Source organism: Danio rerio, chromosome 7 (assembly GCF_049306965.1).
Source record: "Danio rerio strain Tuebingen ecotype United States chromosome 7, GRCz12tu, whole genome shotgun sequence".
In the NCBI taxonomy this organism is placed as follows: Eukaryota; Metazoa; Chordata; class Actinopteri; order Cypriniformes; family Danionidae; genus Danio; species Danio rerio.
Window position 1 is genome coordinate 6,434,163 of NC_133182.1, and position 20,838 is coordinate 6,455,000.

Below are 20,838 nucleotides of genomic sequence, written 5' to 3' on the forward strand. Positions count from 1 at the left end.
TTTAGTGCATCTTTAAATGCAAATTTGTTTATTTTCCCCACCCTCTTTCTACCAAAGGGCGGGGCTTTTACAGATTGTGCTTTGGTTACTTTGTGATCAAATGTGTTTAGTGCATCTTTAAATGCAAATTTGTTTAGTTCCCCCACCCCCTTTCTAGAAAATTGTGGGCCTCTACAGCTAGTGCCTCGGTTACACCAAAAGCTAAATTTGTTTAGTGCACCTTTAAATGCAAATTAGGTTGTTTTTCCCACATCTATTTTAACAAAGGGCAGGCCTTTACAGCTTGTGCCTCGGTTACACCAAAATCAATTTTTTTTGTGCACCTTTAAATGCAAATTAGTTCATTTTTCCCTCCCCCTTTCTAGCAAAGGGTGGGGCTTTTACAGCTTGTGCCTCGTTTACACCAAAAGCATAATTTGTTTTTAATGTCACCTTTAAATAAAGATAAGTTTATTTTCCCTACCCCCTTCTTCTAGAAAGGGCGGGGCTTCTACAGATTGTGCCTTGGTTATTTCATGAGCAAAATTTGCTGAGTACACATTAATGCAAATTAGTTTATTTTCCCCACCCCCTTTCTAGAAAAAGGGCGGGGCTTTTACAACTTGTGCACTGGTTATTCCATAAGCAAAATTTGCTTAGTGCACCTTTAAATGCAAATTAGTCGATTTTCCACACACCCTGTTTCAGAAGAGGACGGGACTTTTATGGCTTGTGGCACAGTAACACCAAAGAGCTTAGAATGACCGAGGCGACACTCAATAGAACGTTCCATTGCAACAGCAGCGCCCAGCAGTAGCCTCGTGATTCTGCCATTGTAGAGTGAAAGCGATCGGCTGTCCAATGGATCTTATTGCTGTCGCGATGGCAAGCAGCTGCTTTGATTTATTTATTTATTTTTATTTATTTAAAAAGCGTATTAAAGCTAAGATACAACCTGAATGACGACAATACAACACTTACTATCACAATCATCAGCACTTTAAAGAGTTTATTTTACAGACTTATAATATGCTGTTGTTCTAGTAGAATTTAGTCCAAAATGACAGCCGCGTGACATTATCGCCATCTAGTGGCTGTTTCCCAAATCGCACTAGAGTGTCGCCTCTTGGTGGTTCTATGCTCTACGGTTACACCAAAAGCAAAATTTGCTTTGTGCACTTTACTATGCAAATGTGCTGCTTTTCCCCATCAAATTTCCAGAAAAAGGCGGGGCTATTACAGCTTCTGGTTCTGAAAGCAAAACTTAATTATCCTTAATTAATTACCACTTAATTATCACTAAATACCCCGCAGGTGGCAAATACCTCATGGTTTTGAATTTAACATTACATCAATGTTTAGGCCAAGATTTCCAAGATACCTTTAACTACAGGCTATAACTACTATATTATCTAACTCTGTTTACAGTGTTATTGCACTTTTATTCATATACCAGAACTATATATTTTTAATAATTAGCATGTATGCTAATTAATCACATTTTAATTGTTACTTAACACTATTATATAGTAATTGTTCCTGATTTAAATGGTTTAATTCATCTAAAACAGTCACACTCCTGCACGTATGTGCGGCTACAGAGATGTTCAAGTGAGAAGTGAAGTAAAACAGCAGTACGTTGTGATTTTACCTGGAAGAATGTGAGTGAAATGACTCCATCAGCGTCTGTGTCCAGACTCTTGAACGTCTCTGTGAAACACCGACAGAAATATCAGGACACTCTGACTGAGCTCTGAATTTTATAAATATAATAAATATTTATAATATTAATATAATTAATAGATATTTATAAATATTAATAAACAACATTTATTCTCAAACGTCCTTGTTCTGCTCAAAGCTGCATTTATTTGATCAAATAATATAAAGTCCCTCCAGGTTTTTGCAGGGACAATATAATTATATATTGCAGGGATAATAATTATATATTAATATAATATAATGGTAACATATTATTACAATTACAAATAACAGCTCTCTATTTAAATATAACTGAAAATATAATTTATTCCTGTTAATCAAGCTGTATTTTCAGCCATTTCTAAAAATAATTACTGACAACATGCAATCTGTGAATAACATTACACAGCATAAATGAAAAATGATAGTATTTAAGACTCAAAACTGACTGAACATGGTCTCCAGTCGCACTAAACAGGACACAAAGTTGTCAAAATCCACGGAAAGATCCTCCTCAGTGTAGCGCAGGATGATCAGCTGGAATAAATGATTGTTCAGCTTAAATCCTGCAGAAAGAGAGAGACAGAGTCAGGATGAAGAGACCACACTCACACACACACACTAGAGATGCGCGGATGGCGGTTACAGCCGCGGAATCCGCGGATAAACCGGGCGGATGACGTGACGAAAAATAATATTTTAATTAAATTCGGGCGGGTGGTGGGCGGTTGTACTGTTTTTGTACACATAGCTGGCGCACCAACGAAAAAGCCTAGGACTGACTTCACAGAATGGGAGGAGGAATCGGATACACTAATTCTGGATGAAGTACAGAAGTCTTCCTCTACAAACTTCCATATAGACGGATCAGCAGAGAAAAATCTACTTTCCTTTTGGGAGAAACAAGGCAGTCATTCCCACGTCTACAGCACCTTGCCAAGAGAATTCTATGCATTCCAGCAACAAGCGCTGCGAGCGAGCGCTCCTTCAGTGCAGCAGGGCGCATTAGAGGCCAGGCGCTCTCGTCTGAATGTTGAAATGATGAGTCAAAATGCGTTTTCTAGGCTACAATAATAATAATAAAAAAATTGTACAGTACAGTGCGTTTAATTTAGGCTATTTATTTATTTTTGTCCCTGTGCGCCAATTGGAGACGGAGTTCACTGCTGATATTCTGAGAGCTTTATAGGGTGCTTCTCATTTCTTATTTGTGTATCCTCGTTTCCTTTCCTTGCTTTCTTTCCTCGTCTTTCCACCCCTATATGATGCGAGGGAAAGACGCAAAAAAAAACTCAAGGACCGAGGAATCGAATCAAGTGAAAAGACACGTCCTCGTATTGTTTAGCGTCACTTCAAAGCGTCAATTAATGCTGGATTTGACTTGCACGTTTGGATTAACTGCATGTCATTAAAGTCATTCTCTTTTTTCTAATAATCAATAAAGAAACATTCATTTAATAATAAAAGAAATAAGCCATTCAAATAAAGAGCTCAGTCAGCAGATGGCGGGCGGGTGCGGTTTTAAAATTTGGTCAAAAATGTTAGTGTGGATGGATGGCGGATGGATGATGAGTTTTGTGATGCGGTTGCGGATGAAATAATAGCCCATCCGCGCATCTCTAACACACACACACACACACACGATGCAGCAGATGTCAGTGTGTGTCGCTGTACCTGCAGTTTCCAGAGCTTTCCTCATCTCATACGAGCTCATAGTGCCTGATTTATCCACATCGTGATCGCGGAAGATTTGCTGGAAACACACGAGCGGAAAGAGAAAAGGGAAATCTGGAAGTTACACAAGTAAACTAAAGCTCTGAGTTTAAAACATTTCAGTCTTCATTTTTAGGATTGTACTGTTGGGGATATACAAGTAAATATGTCCAGAGTGTGTGTGTGTGTGTGTGTGTGTGTGTGTGTGTGTGTGTGTGTGTGTGTGTGTGTGTGTGTGTGTGTTTCCATAGGATGCTGCTGTTCAACATTGTTACTATATTTAGTTACTAATATCAGCATTATTTAAATACAAAAATTATATAATAATACTAATAACTATTCAAATGATTACTAGCATTACATATACTAATTTACATGAAATTAAACATGAAAAGAATGTAAAAATATGGAAAGAAAAATAATATTGTAATACTATTATTATTATTATTATTATTATTATCATTTTAATATTGGTGATAATTTAAAGAAAAGGGTATTTAAAAGATCAGATCTGAGAATTAGTGATGTTAGCACCATTGGAACAACAGTTCACTAATAATATTAATATTGGTATTATTTAATAATACTAATTTATAATTTAATAATAGTAATTATTTTAATTATTAGTATTATTATAATATTTTACAATTTTTAGTATTATTTTTTCCCATCCATCTATTTTTATTATTTTTTTTTTATTTCTCTTCAAATTTTATTTATTTAATTGTTATTGAACTATTTGGTTAATTTTTCAATTTGTCATTATTGTTTATGATCTACTTCTGTAGTACATTTGGGCTATCCTTAAAAGTTTCCAGCTTCTAATGGATTGTATTTATGGAAACACATTGTACATTCATCCCGATCATTTTTTAAGTCACCAAAAAATAATAAAAAAATATGTTTTCTTGGTGTTGATTATTAAAAATAAATGCACATTTCATCAATTTGAACTGTTTTTCTAAAGGGGTTAAAACTCGTATTTCTCAGATACGATCTTATAAATGCTTGAAATTTTTCAAATTATCACCAATATTAAAATACTATTATTATATATTTTTTTTTCATATGGCTCATATTTAATTTCATGTCAAATAAAATAAATGAAATGTAAACTAATTAAAAAATTGTGCTTAATAAAAATTGGTTAAATGCAATACAGATTTGTCATTCATAACAGTTAAAACATAAGTGTTTTTCATCTGCTGCACTTTTAATATGTAAATGCACACAAATACCAACATTTCAGGACGGCTGGTCACAACACAAGAAAACGTACATCAAAATAAGTCATGTTTTTAATAAATGTCAATGTGTTTACTAACCCATCATAAAGGCTACGCATTATCTCTGTATAAACATGCATGTAAATATCTCCTCACCAGGTAGCGTTTAATCTTCTCCCACAACACATGAAACTCTACGAGTCCGAGTTTCCCACTGCCATCCGTCTAAATATATACATCAAGGATTATAATAATAAATCCAGCAGAAATACATTAAAGAGACTGAGATTGATGTTAGATGTGCATTTTACATCACTTTACATCACAAAACAACATTGGCAACACGTATACAATGACTGAAGACACTCAATATCCATCCATCCATCCATCCTACCATCAATCATAATAGTATTGGCATCTGCATTTAATACTTTAAGTGTTTTGTTATTAAAGTAAAGGATACGTCCATGAGGTTGATCATACTCCGACACGACTCCTTACCAAAGCCGTCTGTCTTTAAATCTTTATCTGCGAATATAAACACAAAACAGGTTCATTATTCACTTACTTTGCTTGAAATACGCTCTTTTTACTAGGTGTGATAATATTCTCGGGTGTTCCTGTAATGTGTCTGAAGTTTCCGCAGGAAACAGGTCATGGATCATCAATTACCATGCTGTAAAGGTCATTTTATTGAGTGGAAACAAAAATACTGTTTTCATGTGTCTCTTTAAATGCAAATGAGTGGGAGGAGCCTTTACAGCTTGTGCCTCGGTGACTCTAGAAACAAAACAATTTTCATGTGTGTCTCTTTTAATGCAAACGAGCAGGTAAAGCCTTTACAGCGTATGCTTTTGGTTATCCTAGAAACAACGCTGTTTCCTTGTGTGTCTCTTTAAATGCAAACAAGCTAGTGGAGCTTTTACAGCGTATGCTTTGGTTACACTTGCAAACAATGCCGTTTTCATGTGGCTCTCTTTAAATGCAAATGAGCGGGAGGAGCCTTTACAGCTTGTGCCTCGGTGACTCTAGAAACAAAACTGTTTTCATGTGTGTCTCTTTTAATGCAAATGAGGAGGTGGAGACTTTACAGTTTGTGCATCAGTTACTCTAGAAACAAAACAGAATTCATGTGCGTCTCTTTAAATGCAAATGAGCGGGAGGATTCTTTACAGCTTGTACCTCAGTGACTCTAGAAACAAAACAGTTTTCATGGGTGTCTTTAAATGCAAATGAGTGGGAGGAGCCTTTACAGCTTGCACCTCGGTGACTCTAGAAACAAAACAGTTTTCATGTGTGTCTCTTTAAATGCAAATGAGGAGGTGGAGACTTTACAGTTTGTGCATCAGTTACTCTAGAAACAAAACAGAATTCATGTGCGTCTCTTTAAATGCAAATGAGCGGGAGGATTCTTTACAGCTTGTACCTCAGTGACTCTAGAAACAAAACAGTTTTCATGCGCGTCTCTTTAAATGCAAATGAGCGGGAGGAGCCTTTACAGCTTGTGCCTCTGTGATTTTACAAACAAAACAGTTTTCATGCGCGTCTCTTTAAATGCAAATGAGCGGGAGGAGCCTTTACAGCTTGTGCCTCTGTGATTTTACAAACAAAACAGTTTTCATGCGTGTCTCTTTAAATGCAAACGAGCTAGTGGAGCTGTTACAATGTATGCTTTGGTTACACTTACAAACAATCCCGTTTTCATGTGGCTCTCTTTAAATGCAAATGAGCGGGAGGAGCCTTGACAGCTTGTACCTCAGTGACTCTAGAAACAAAATTGGTTTCATGTGTGTCTCTTTAAATGCAAATGAGGAGGTGGAGACTTTAGTTTGTGCATCAGTGACTCTAGAAACAAAACTGTTTTCATGTGTGTCTCTTTAAATGCAAATAAGCGGGAGGAGCCTTTACAGCTTGTGCCTCTGTGATTCTAGAAACAAAACTGTTTTCATGTGTGTCTCTTTAAATGCAAATGAGGAGGAGGAGTCCTTACAGCTTGTGCCTTGGTTACTCTAGAACAGGGGTTCCCAAACTTTTCAGCCTGCGACCCCCAAAATTACAATGCCAGTGACTCGCAACCCCCAATATCCTCTGAGGTGGTTATAAATACAGAAACCGTGCATGCGATGACGCAGACACACCAATTAAATTTTTTTAACCTGTGTCAGTGCTTTAAATGTGCCAGAAAGTATAACCTGGTGTTATAAAATCAAAATGCATCTGACGCTATTGCTGTCTTTATTATAATGTAATTACCCCAGGGGTCGCAATCCAATAGAACTAGTAACTATAAGCTACTATAGTAACTATATAGTATATAGTAACTATAAACGACTATTTTTATTTTCAGTATAGTTATGGATAAAATATGTTAATTCTTATGGTTTAATAAATATAAATAGATTTTTGGAAATCCCCCCCCCCCCCCCCTTCATTGCCCCGCGACCCCTCGGGGGGTCCCGACCCCCATTTTGAGAACCACTGCTCTAGAACGACACCTTTTTCATTTGTGCTTCTTTAAATGCAAATGAGCTCGTGGAGCATTTACAGCTTGTGCCTCGGTTGCTCTAGAAATGGCTTTGTTTTCATGTGTTTTCATGTGCATCTCCTTAAATGCAAATTAGCTGGTGGATGCAGTATAGCTTGTGCCTCCGTAACGATAGAAACAACACTATTTTCTATTTCTGTGTCCCTTTAGATGCAAATGAGCTGCTGCTCCCCGCCCCTTTACAGAAGGGGGTGGACCCTTTATAACTTGTGCCTCAGTTACTCTAGAAACAACAAACAAAACATCTGCATGTGTTTTTAAAGTCTATTGCTGAACCCTAATTTGCACACTACCCATCCTAATAAGTATTCAAACAGAATTAGTGTGTCCCATATGTATGTTAAAATGTCCATATGCATGTTTAAATGAGTATTAGGGATGTAGAATAAAATCATACTTTTAAAACTACTAATAAACAGTCAAAATCTAAATAGTGGGCAGGTAATAAAATCAGTAGATAATAGCATGAATTGTGGCTCAAGCTAAAGTGTTACCCTTTAAAATCAAAAGGTCTCGTGTTTATATCTCACGTTTGGCGATGATTCTGTTCAGGATCGTCTGTAGCTCCGTCACACTGATCTCCATGTCCTAGAAAACACATTTACGCACAAGTGCTTTACATATAAAAGCATCATAGTATTCAGTATCTGTATTCAAGAGGTGTTTCTCTCACCGCTCCAGCCAGCTGTCTGAACAGACTCTTAAAACCAGCGTCAATCTGACTCTCATCAAGACGTTGCTAGACAGAAAGAGGGACAGTATCACATTTATTATGGATCTCTACTAAACGTTAATTATTGCATTATGAGTTCATTCATTCACTAACTTGAATAAACGATGATTAATACATTCATTAGTGTTTATTCACCAAAGTACAGCAATTCCTTGTTAGTTCTTGTTAACTTAAAGTGCATTAACTAATGTTAACTGTGATTTTATTAATGCATTGGTAAATGTTAAACTATGATTAATAAATGCTTTGTGGTCGTAATTAGTTGATGCTAGTAAATACATTAGCTTGCATCAACCAATGGAATCTTATTGTAAAGTGTGACTCATTCAATTCTTTAATATATTCATGTTTATTTTTGAATATTTTTATATATTATTTATATTTATAGTCATACAGCAGCAAAAGTCCACAATTCATCTGTATTGTAAATACAGTAGTGTATTATGTCTAACAGCAAACTTTAACTGAGACTGTCACAATATAGTGAAATTGCTGTCCTTATTATATATATTATATATATATTATATATTAGCAAATAAATTAAAAATATAGAAATATAGTGTGTACAGTTAAAGACAACATTTTGAATATATATTTCCCAAATGTTGTTTAACAGATTCAGGAAATTTTCACAGTATTTCCGATAATATTTTTTCTTCTGGAGAAAGTCTGGTTTGTTTTATTTCAGCCAGAATAAAAGCAGTTTTTCATTTTTACCAGCCAATTTAAGGTCAAAATTATTCACAGCTTCAGCAATATGTGTTTTCAACTCTCTACAGAAAAAAAACACTGTTATACAATAACTTGTCTAATTACCCTAACCTGCCTAGTTAACTTAGTTAAGCCTGTAAATGTCACTTTAAGCTGTTTAAAAGTGTCTTGAAAAAAATCTAGTCAAATATTATTTACTGTTAAATACTTTACTATTTACTGTCTCTTCAAATATAGAAATATCTTCTCACCTCCTCAGGAATTTCAGCCATGACTTTGTCATCCATTTCTCTGAAAGGCATAAAGACAGTTACATTCATATACATACAGTTGAAGTCAGAATTATTAGCCCCGCTTTGATTCTTTTATTTATATTTCCCAAATGATGTGTAGGAGAGTAAGGTAATTTTCACATATTATTTTCTATAATATTTTTTTCTTCTGGAGAAAGTCTTATTTCTTTTATTTCGGCTAGAGTAAAAGCAGTTTTTAAATTTTTACTAGTCTACAGAACAGGCCATCGTTATATGACTTGCCTAATTACCCTAACCTGCCTAATTAACCTAGTTAAGCCTTTAAATGTCACTTTAAGCTGTATAGAAGTGTCCTGAAAATAAATAGTCAAATATTATTTACTGTCATCATGGCAAAGATAAAATAAATCAGTTATTAGAGATGAATTACTAAAACTATTATGTTTAGAAATGTGTTGAAAATCTGCTCTCTGTTTAACATAAATTAGGGGAATAAAATAAACGGTGGCGAATAATTCATGGGGAATTAATAATTCTGACTTCAACTGTGTGTGTGTGTGTGTGTGTGTGTGTGTGTATATACATATACAATAGTTCTGTCTGGTTCTTGAATCTGATTGGCTAATAGCCGTGAGATATTCTACACTTTGACAAATACTCCTGCTGTTGAGCAACAATGTACTTTTGAGGCTATTTTAGTCGAATGTAGTTGTTTAGATTGCAACTATGCAGTTTATTTATAAGGATAGTGCCTATTTTAAAATATTTATCATTTCTGAGAGACAGCGCGTCGACAGCGTGTCCATTAATCAAAGACTGTTGACGTTGTCTATCCACAAGATGGCGCTAGGACCGCATGCTAAGCATAGAAGATTAAAACCGCTGTGTTTTTTTGAGTTTGATAAACGGAAGCGTCGCGGTTTTTAAGGTGGACTGGATAGAGTTAATAAGAAGCTGCGAATAAGAAGCTGGACTCAGCCTCGTCCCTCCTTATCGCAAACACAACAGCAATCTGGTAGTAATTGCGCTGTTTTTTTCAAGGTTAATTATTGTGATATTGTAACGGTCGCTTATTGTTTGATGTGCACTGTGTATAAATGTCCCCTTTAAGAGGACTTCTTCTGTGGTTGTTTTACCTTTTAGATGTAAGCGCGCATGTATGGGAGCTCAGTTCAGTTCTGGCGAGCTCTGAGAAGTGTGTGATGGTCGCTCTACCGCTGTAAGTTATCATACTTTCATTTCAATGATGTAACATTTTATTTTGCGACGCATATTCGAGTGTCTTTTTGTTTTCCTTTTGCCTACTCATTGTCGTTGACTGGCATGTATGTAGTCGACAACACTTGGGAGAAACGTATAAAGGCTAATAGGAAGAGCAAAATAGTTTCTGTCTCCTATTTTTATTCCTTAAAGCCTCCGGGGAAACACTGGGACACCTGGCACCCATCACAATACCGACGGCAACAGAGAAATACTGTAGACTGTAGGAAGATATCTCTGTAAATGGATGGCATTTCATGTCACGTTCAGCCTTATAATCCAAAAATGTGAGCAATATCAGCTGTTTTGTCATCACCTTGGACATTACCCTGCTGAAAAATCCAGCATAAACCAGCCTAGGCTGGTTGGCTGGTTTTAGCTGGTCGACCAGGCTGGTTTTAGAGGGGTTTTGGCCACTTCCAGGCTGGTTTCAAGCCATTTCCAGCCTGGTCTTAGCTGGTCAGGCTGGAAAATGAATATAGCTGGATATAGCTGGTTTTGGCTGGACTCCCAGCTTGGCTAGGCTGGTCAAGCAGGTTTTAGCTGGTCATTTCCCAGCCTGAACAGCTAAGACCAGGCTGGAAATGGCTGGAAACCAGCCTGGAAGTGGCCAAAACCCCTCTAAAACCAGCCTGGTCGACCAGCTAAAACCAGCCAACCAGCCTAGGCTGGTTTAAGCTGGATTTTTCAGCAGGGTACGCTAAAGAGAGTCATTCAAACACTAAAGTGACGTTGGTGAATTAGTAACGGCTTCTACTGTTCTGACGTCAGCTGCGGATGTAAATGCATGGCCGAAAAAATTAGTTCCTAATACAAAAGGGTTTTAGACTCTGCGTGTTTGATTTTCTTTTTTATTTACACGATATATTTATATAAACACAATATCACACTCGTAACAGTGCGATATGGCTGTATCTCAGCACTGGTGCGACGCTAAGGCAATGCACGCCTCCTACCAGTGCTGATATACAGCCATTTTGCACTGCTGCTCGTGTGATATTGCTCATATATATATATATATATATATATATATATATATATATATATATATATATATATATATATATATATATATATATATATATATATATACACACACACTTTATCAATGTTTACTTTTTCAGCATTGACACAAGCACTATAGAAGTACAATTCAATTAACCAATCAGAATTGGCAGCAGCATTAATTCTAATTATGGCTATATACTCTATAATGCACAAGAAAATAGCCTTTTGTTTATTTACCCAGCCCTAATCAGAAGTAAATCTTCTTTTGAGAGAACAATACAGAATGAAAGCAAAAGATCCAACAATATACAGTTGAAGTCAGAATTATTAACCCCTGTATATTACTTTCCCCAATTGTTGTTTAACGGAGAGACACATTTCTAAACACGATAGTTTTAACAACTCATCTCTAATAACTGATTTATTTTATCTTTGTATGATAACCGCACATAATATTTGATTAGATATTCTTCAAGATACTAGTATTCAGCTTAAAGTGACATATAAAGGCTTAACTAGGTTAATTAGGGTAATGTTTGTGAAATTAGGCAAGTCATTGTGTAACAGTGGTTTGTTGTGTAGACAATTGAAACAAACATTTCTTAAGGAGGCTAATAATGTTGACCTTAAATGGTTTTTAAAAAATTAAAAACTGCTTTAATTCTAGCCAAAAAAAAAAAAAACTTTCTTCAGAGGAAAAATATTATAGGAAATACAGTGAAAATTTCCTAAAACTGTTAAACATCATTTGGGAAATATCTGAAAGATAAGAAAGGGCGAATTACTCTGACCTAAGCCTCGTGACCCCAGACTTACTCTGAGTTGGCGGGCTTCTCTGAGAAAACTCTGAGCACGAAATCGGCCTCTTTGTTTGGCTCGAAGGTGGACGGGACGATGATGTACTCGCCCGCGGGCAGCCGGAAACGGGAGCTCACCTCCCGCAGGTTAATGAAGAGCTCCGATCGAGCGCTGGACGCGTGTGTGAGGAAGAAATCCCGCTTCAGATGAACACCAGACTGACCTAGAAACTGAAAGAAAGAGAAAAACGTAGAGTATAGGGTGAAGAGTGTGTCCTTCTAATGAAACACTTCACTTTTTTTTTTCTTGGGGGGAGGGTTATGTTATGGTAAGTTTTACCATTTTTAAACCCATTTGGTCACTATTAGCCTAGCTTAGCACAGATCATGGAATCAGATTAGACCATTAGCATCTCATTCAAGAATGTAAGGAGTTTTGATAATTGATCGTTTTACTATTTAAATGTTGATTCTTCTATAGTTACAACGCGTACTAAGACCAATAGAAAACTGAAAAGTCGCTGTTTTTCAGGCTGACATACTATACTCTGGCGTAATAATCAAGATATTTTGTTGCTGTACAATAACTGCAGCTGGCACAATGATATTACATTGGACCTAAAAAAAATAGTGAGAAAATTAGCCCAGTCATATAACCCTGCAGCCCAAGACTGGCTACTCACTGAAGCTAAGCAGGGCTGAGCCTGGTCAATATGGTAGTATGGGAGACCATATATGAAAGCTAGGTTGCTGTTGTAAGTGGTGTTAGAGAGGCCAGCAGGGGGTGCTCAACCTGCAATCTGTGTAAGTCCTAATACCCCAATGTAGTGAAGGGGACGCTATACTATCAGTGAGCGCCATCTTTCAGATGAGACGTTAAACCGAGGTCCTGATTTTAAAAATCCCATGGCACTTCTCGTAAAGAGTAGGGGTGTAACGCTGGTTTCCTGCCCAAATTCCCTCCATCGGCCCTTATCCATCATGGCCTACCAGTCATCCTCATCCACCAAATTAACTGCATCACTGTCTTTCCACTCCACCTATAGCTGGCGCCGTTGTCCTGTGGCTGCTGTCGCATCATCCATGTGGATGCTGCACACTGGTGGTGGAGTGGAGAGACCCCCCTCATGATTGTGAAGCGCTTTGGGTATGTGGCCATCAGGGCCGGCACGTCCATAGAGGTGACCTAGGGTGGCAGAATAGAGAGGGTGGCGTCCGCGACACCTCCCCCACCACCCGCGTCCTCAGTTATGTTCGCGACACCTCCCCCACCACCCCCATCCTCAGTTATGTTCGCGACACCTCCCCCACCACCCGCGTTCTCAGTTATGTTCGCGACATCTCCCCCACCACCCGCGTTTTCAGTTATGTTCGCGACATCTCCCCCACCACCCCCATCCTCAGTTATGTTCGCGACATCTCCCCCACCACCCGCGTTCTCAGTTATGTTCGCGACACCTCCCCCACCACCCGCGTTCTCAGTTATGTTCGCGACACCTCCCCCACCACCCGCGTTCTCAGTTATGTTCGCGACACCTCCCCCACCACCCGCGTTTTCAGTTATGTTCGACACCTCCCCCACCACCCGCGTTCTCAGTTATGTTCGCGACACCTCCCCCACCACCCGCGTTCTCAGTTATGTTCGCGACACCTCCCCCACCACCCGCGTTCTCAGTTATGTTCGCGACACCTCCCCCACCACCCGCGTTCTCAGTTATGTTCGCGACATCTCCCCCACCACCCGCGTTTTCAGTTATGTTCGCGACATCTCCCCCACCACCCCCATCCTCAGTTATGTTCGCGACATCTCCCCCACCACCCGCGTTCTCAGTTATGTTCGCGACACCTCCCCCACCACCCGCGTTCTCAGTTATGTTCGCGACACCTCCCCCACCACCCGCGTTCTCAGTTATGTTCGCGACACCTCCCCCACCACCCGCGTTTTCAGTTATGTTCGACACCTCCCCCACCACCCGCGTTCTCAGTTATGTTCGCGACACCTCCCCCACCACCCGCGTTCTCAGTTATGTTCGCGACACCTCCCCCACCACCCGCGTTCTCAGTTATGTTCGCGACACCTCCCCCACCACCCGCGCTCTCAGTTATGTTTGCGACACCTCCCCCACCACCCGCGTTCTCAGTTATGTTCGCGACACCTCCCCCACCACCCGCGTTCTCAGTTATGTTCGCGACACCTCCCCCACCACCCGCATTCTCAGTTATGTTCGCGACACCTCCCCCACCACCCGCGTTCTCGGTTATGTTCGCGACAGCTCCCCCACCACCCGCGTTCTCAGTTATGTTCGCGACACCTCCCCCACCACCCGCGTTTTCAGTTATGTTCGCGACACCTCCCCCACCACCCGCGTTTTCAGTTATGTTCGCGACACCTCCCCCACCACCCGCGTTCTCAGTTATGTTCGCGACATCTCCCCCACCACCCGCGTTTTCAGATATGTTCGCAACACCTCCCCCACCACCCGCGTTCTCAGTTATGTTCGCGACACCTCCCCCACCACCCGCGTTCTCAGTTATGTTCGCGACATCTCCCCCACCACCTGCATTCTCAGTTATGTTCGCGACACCTCCCCCACCACCCGCGTTCTCAGTTATGTTCGCGACATCTCCCCCACCACCCGCGTTTTCAGATATGTTCGCAACACCTCCCCCACCACCCGCGTTCTCAGTTATGTTCGCGACACCTCCCCCACCACCCGCGTTCTCAGTTATGTTCGCGACATCTCCCCCACCACCCGCGTTTTCAGATATGTTCGCAACACCTCCCCCACCACCCGCGTTTTCAGTTATGTTCGCGACACCTCCCCCACCACCCGCGTTCTCAGTTATGTTCGCGACATCTCCCCCACCACCCGCGTTTTCAGATATGTTCGCAACACCTCCCCCACCACCCGCGTTCTCAGTTATGTTCGCGACACCTCCCCCACCACCCGCGTTCTCAGTTATGTTCGCGACATCTCCCCCACCACCCGCGTTCTCAGTTATGTTCGCGACATCTCCCCCACCACCTGCATTCTCAGTTATGTTCGCGACACCTCCCCCACCACCCGCGTTCTCAGTTATGTTCGCGACATCTCCCCCACCACCCGCGTTTTCAGATATGTTCGCAACACCTCCCCCACCACCCGCGTTCTCAGTTATGTTCGCGACACCTCCCCCACCACCCGCGTTCTCAGTTATGTTCGCGACATCTCCCCCACCACCTGCATTCTCAGTTATGTTCGCGACACCTCCCCCACCACCCGCGTTCTCAGTTATGTTCGCGACACCTCCCCCACCACCCGCGTTCTCAGTTATGTTCGCGACATCTCCCCCACCACCTGCGTTCTCAGTTATTTTCGCGACACCTCCCCCACCACCCGCGTTCTCAGTTATGTTCGCGACACCTCCCCCACCACCCGCGTTCTCGGTTATGTTCGCGACACCTCCCCCACCACCCGCGTTCTCAGTTATGTTCGCGACACCTCCCCCACCACCCACGTCCTCAGTTATATCCGCGCCTAGGGCGGCAGAATAGATATAGGACGGCGTCCGCAACACCATCCGCACCCTATATCCGCACCTAGGGCGGCATCCGCGACACCTCCCTAACCAGTCACTTTCGTTTTCACTTTCAGGTTTAGGACAGCGTGATCGTCCTTTGCCTAGAGCGGCAGTTCAGCTTGCTCCAGCCCTGATGGCCATACACCATAAATGTGCTACAGAAGTACACACATTGCATTACATAAATATGTACATTTCATTTTCTGTTGCTCTAAGTGTATGATTTTTTCTCTAATTATCCAAACTCTTTGGTCATTTTAGAGTGAGATGCTAATGGTCTAATCTAATTCAATGACCTATGCTAAGCTAAGCTAAGCTAAAAGTGCTACAGAGATCACCCGAATAGAGTCAAAAACTGTTTGACTCTGGGGAGTTATAAAATGAGACTATTTTCTAAAAAAAGTGAAGTGTTCCTTTTAAGACGTTGCTTAGTTTAGCTGGTTGCTAAAGTGTTTTGAACATGTTGTTTTAGTTTTGCGGTTTCTAGGGTATTGCTAAGATGTTATATTTAATTTGTTTGTTCTTATTGTGTTGCTGGGTGGTTTCTAGGGCGTTACTTGAGAGTTCTGTGTTTGGATGTTGCTTTATGGGTAGTAAGGTGTTTTAAATTGCTTAACAGATATTGTTGCTAGGGTGTTCTGTGTGTTTTTTAGGGCATTAATTGCATGTTGTGCTACAATGTTGCAGTGTTTTGAACAGTTTAACCACATTTATACATTGTTGCTAAGGTGTTCTGTGTGGTTTCTATGGCGTTATTTAGGTGTGCTACAATGTTGCAGCGTTTTGAACAGTTTAAACACATTTATACATTGTTGCTAAGGTGTTCTGTGTGGTTTCTATGGTGTTATTTAGGTGTGCTACAATGTTGCAGCGTTTTGAACAGTTTAAACACATTTATACATTGTTGCTAGGGTGTTCTGTGTGGTTTCTATGGTGTTATTTAGGTGTGCTACAATGTTGCAGCGTTTTGAACAGTTTAAACACATTTATACATTGTTGCTAGGGTGTTCTGTGTGGTTTCTATGGTGTTATTTAGGTGTGCTACAATGTTGCAGCGTTTTGAATAGTTTAAACACATTTATACATTGTAGCTAGGGTGTTCTGTGTGGTTTCTATGGTGTTATTTAGGTGTGCTACAATGTTGCAGCGTTTTGAACAGTTTAAACACATTTATACATTGTTGCTAGGGTGTTCTGTGTGGTTTCTATGGTGTTATTTAGGTGTGCTACAATGTTGCAGTGTTTTGAACAGTTTAAACACATTTATACATTGTTGCTAGGGTGTTCTGTGTGGTTTCTATGGCGTTATTTAGGTGTGCTACAATGTTGCAGTGTTTCAAACAGTTTAAAAACATTCATACATTATTGCTAGGGTGTTCTGTGTGGTTGCTAGGTGGTTTCTATGGCATTATTTGGGTGGTGTGTTAATGTTGTAGTGTTTATATTTATATACTGGTACTATGGTGTTCTGTCTAGTTGCTAAGTGGTATCTAGGGTGTCACTTGGGTGTTCAATATTAGTATGTTGCTTTATGGATAGTAAGCTATTTTTAGTAGTTTAGGAGACTTGTATATTTAGTTGCTAACGTTTTGTGTGATAGCTATGTGGATATACATGATACATCATTACTAAGGTGTTCTGAACTGTTCACAGGGCATTTGTAGGCTATTGCTATTTATAAGCTGTGGTTATTCAGCTGTTCTCAATTATTAATACTACATTTTATAAATATTTTTAGGGTTTTCTGTGTGGTTGCTAGGTGCTTTCTATGATGACAAATATTCCTCACTCACTTGCTTGCTTATTTTCCAAAATCTGAATCATTTCACATTTTATACAGCCTTGTTAACACAATCTGTGTTGTATGAAGAGCTGTAGAAATGTTTATCTGTTGACGTGATTTTAAAAAGCCATGGTCAGCTCTCCTCACCTCTCTTGGCACCTAAAAAAAATTGGAAAATCAGAGAATGAGCAACTGAACTAAAAGTAACACATTTTTAGATGAGTAAATGAGAAGCGGTCTGCTCTCTGACCTCATAAATGGCGAATCCGATAGTCTCCATGTCCTGCCCTTCTCTTCTCTTCTTCCTGCGGTCCTTCTGCATCAGCGCCACCAGGAAGCTGCACTCTGATTGGCCGGGAGAATCCGGGTGTTTCAGGGCCACCTTGAACTGCGGGTTGATCCAGAATGTTGCTGTGGGAAGAAAAGATTTTGAACCAACTATGATGACTTCTGCTACTGTGAAACTCGTGAATGTGAAAAGCGTCCATAGCGTAGGGAAAACTTCGGCAACAACACAATCTTTCGGATGAGTTGTTAAACCGAGGTCCCGACTCTCTTTGGTCGTTAAAAATCCCAGGATGTCCTTCGAAAAAGAGTAGGGGTTTAACCCCGGCATCCTGGCCAAATCTGCCCACTGGCCTCTGTCCATCATGGCCTCCTAACCCTCCCCATATCATAACTGGCTTCATCACACTGTCTCCTCTCCACCAATCAGCTGGTGTGTGGTGTGCGGTCTGGCGCAAAATGGCTGCTATCGCGTCATCCAGGTGGATGCTGCACACTGGTGGTGGATGAGGAGATCCCCCCCCCATTGTGTAAAGTGCTTTCAGTGCCCAGAAAAGCACTATATAAATGTAAGGAATTATTATTATTATTATTATTAATTAAATCTGATACCTGGATAGTTCCTGCAGCCACCTGCAGTGCTTCCTCTCCTCCACTCGCCGTTATAGTTGGCGGTGCTCCACTTCTTCACCTGACTGGCCTGGAGAGCGTCCGCCGTCAGGTTACAGATTTCCAAACGGGTGAACTCGCGCAGAAAATCACTGAACGACATCCTGATGGAGAGACACACACAACAGGTGATGAAGTGCGGTTAGACACTGCAGTATGTTTGAAATCAAAATTTACAGCGTTCATTTCGCTCGCTCACATTGTTATTCTTAAGGTGAACAAATAATCTGTGCAAATTAGTCAGCTAAAAAAAATGAGTTTGTTTTGATAATCTTCAATCAAAGTCTGACCATTTGATTCTGTGTTTGGAGTGCGGGTCCTTTTGTTGACATTAACCTGTTTAGGGTTTCCATAGCAACTGTATGTTAATACATTCTTACTATTAAGAGTTATAGAGGCTTACGACATCAGAAGTCCAAAATGTTCGATCGTCATGTGATTTCATGTAGACTCAATCTCAAATAACTTGCTTCGCAATTAATTGAAAATATGTTAGATTATGTTTAAACTTGCACAAACTTATTTTTAGAAGCTTTGTAGCTTTCAAAAGTGCAAAAAAACTGTCTTCAGCAGGAAATCGGCTGTAAGTGCTAACTTCTGGGCTCCACGAGCCACCACTGCGCTCCATTGCTTTCTCTCTATGGCTCTGCCTTAAGTGTGCTATGTGAGAATGATGAGCTAAAGAAAGCCCCGCCTCCTACTTAATATTCTATTTCTATTGGAAGTACATCCTGAAATAAAAGTCTCAACTTGCGGTTCAGGCAGTCTTTAAAGGGTGCTTTCACACTAGCACTTTTGGTCCGCACCCGGGTTCGTTTGACGTCATAGTACGATACGTTTAGCTAGTGTGAACGTGTCTTCTGAACTCGGGTGCGCACCCGTGAACCGTACCCGAGTCCGCCTGAAAGAGGTGGTCAGGGGTACGATTCATGCGAACTCTGGTACGGTTCACTTCTGATGTGAATGCAATCGTACCAAATCAAGGAAGTGAGCCGCCAACTGTACAACAAACTATAATTTTCATAACGTTCATTCATGTTTTTGTGTGTGTGTGTCACGTTTCGTACCTTGGTGACACACAGGGGACTGAGCCAGGGCAAATACAGTGATGCTTGTCTCCTCCAAAAACAGCTTCTGCAGACACTGTGTGATGTTCTGAATGTTTATAATATGTTTGCGGCAGATGGACGCAAGTCAATTTCTGTATGTCCGAAACCAAAAGCTTCAGTAAAAGCTGAATGACCCCAATGTGCGGAAGTCTTTCCATTTTGGCGCTTGCTTTCGTGACCGTCACCTAGCAACGGCCGTAAACAAAACAGCAGCTCGATGACGCAAGCGTACTGGGGTTCAGAAGGAAAAAAGACAGTGTGAACACAAACCAACCGAGGAGGTGGCAGGGGGAGACAATCAAACTTGGGTACGGTCCAAGCAAATGAACCAAGTTAGAAAGCACCCTAAAGGGCCAGCATGTAGAATATAGAAACTCTTGTTTATAGCGACACCAGTGGCTGTTGGGTGAACTGCAGCCAGCACTTTACTGTAATGACTGGTAGCTGCTGTCTGGTTGATATGGGATTGCCATGTGGTTTCCAATAGGGCTGTTTTGTGGAGTTTTGTACACTGATAATTCTCCTCTTTACGTCTGGCTACTTCTATCTGAAACTGAACACTAAATAAGGACGGAGCTTTTTTATATGGAGCATTATTTCCCATGGCCAACTAATGGTAATAATGTGGCTGAAGCATCTAACTGTGTGAAGCTACCCCAAACATGTAAGTAAATGGTCAACTTTGATTAAAGATTGCCAAAACCTGCACAGATTAATTCACCTAAAAAAAAAACTACAATTTGCACGAGTAAAATGAACATTGAAAGTTTTTCTTTCACACAGACTTAAACACAGATGGATTTGCTCTTCAGTGTTTGGACTCGCAGCAGTGAAAATGAAACAACACTGAACTGAAACTGAACCTCAACTCTGAAAACTGGACTGACACTGTTTCTATTCACTATAATCTTCTATGTCCAGCTGCTCTGACACAATCTACATTGTAGATGCGCTAGAGAAATATAGATGAATAGAATTGAAATTGAGCATCTGAGCTCACCAGAACTCTCCGTCCTCGCTGCGGTTCTGTAATCGGCCCCGGACGGAGCGGTCCACATTGTCCCATTCGCGAGAGCTGAAAACACACATCAGACAGATCATCAGGACAGTAAGTCACAGTGTGAAGAGCGAAGCAGAGAAGCTTTGCTGGTGTAAATCCACACTCACTTGTCGCTCCAGGCTCCAGTCCACTCCACTTCCCCCCACGGGTTCCTGATGCGCACCAGTTTGGTCATGTTCCCCCTGTAGACCACCTGATCAACACAATCTTAATTACAACACATTTATGCTTAAAATAACTGTTCTAATAAGACCATAACGCCCAATTCATACAGGGCGTCAGTGTCAACGCTTCACATTCACTTTAAGCGTCGACGGAAGCGTCAGCCAATCAGATTGCTGTATGCAAATACACCAACTAGACAGTGACCTATTGCTGACTGAATTTCATTGGCTGACGCTGCTATGATGATCGCGTTAGCTCTAACTTCAGACATGCCTTCAGT

The 20,838-nt window shown here is 40.6% G+C and overlaps 1 protein-coding gene across 4 annotated transcripts in view; it reads right to left on the reverse strand.

Moving 5' to 3' along the window:
• capn1 (calpain 1) overlaps positions 1 to 20,838 on the reverse strand; it is a 71,478-nt gene that overhangs the window by 1,650 nt on the left and 48,990 nt on the right. Inside the window, exons 8-21 of one of the 4 annotated variants that reach the window (XR_012382364.1) lie at positions 20,501 to 20,586; positions 20,334 to 20,408; positions 18,168 to 18,328; positions 17,521 to 17,681; positions 17,281 to 17,429; positions 11,947 to 12,158; positions 8,860 to 8,899; positions 7,838 to 7,903; positions 7,695 to 7,752; positions 5,083 to 5,147; positions 4,776 to 4,844; positions 3,355 to 3,433; positions 2,130 to 2,246; positions 1,631 to 1,689 (exon numbers count right to left, since the gene is read on the reverse strand). Coding sequence is in view for 1 of the 4 variants with exons in the window: in NM_213459.1 (NP_998624.1) it covers positions 1,631 to 1,689; positions 2,130 to 2,246; positions 3,355 to 3,433; positions 4,776 to 4,844; positions 5,083 to 5,147; positions 7,695 to 7,752; positions 7,838 to 7,903; positions 8,860 to 8,899; positions 11,947 to 12,158; positions 17,418 to 17,429; positions 17,521 to 17,681; positions 18,168 to 18,328; positions 20,334 to 20,408; positions 20,501 to 20,586 (1,260 nt within the window). In the remaining 3 variants the exon portion in view is untranslated. 4 annotated transcript variants of the gene reach the window in all.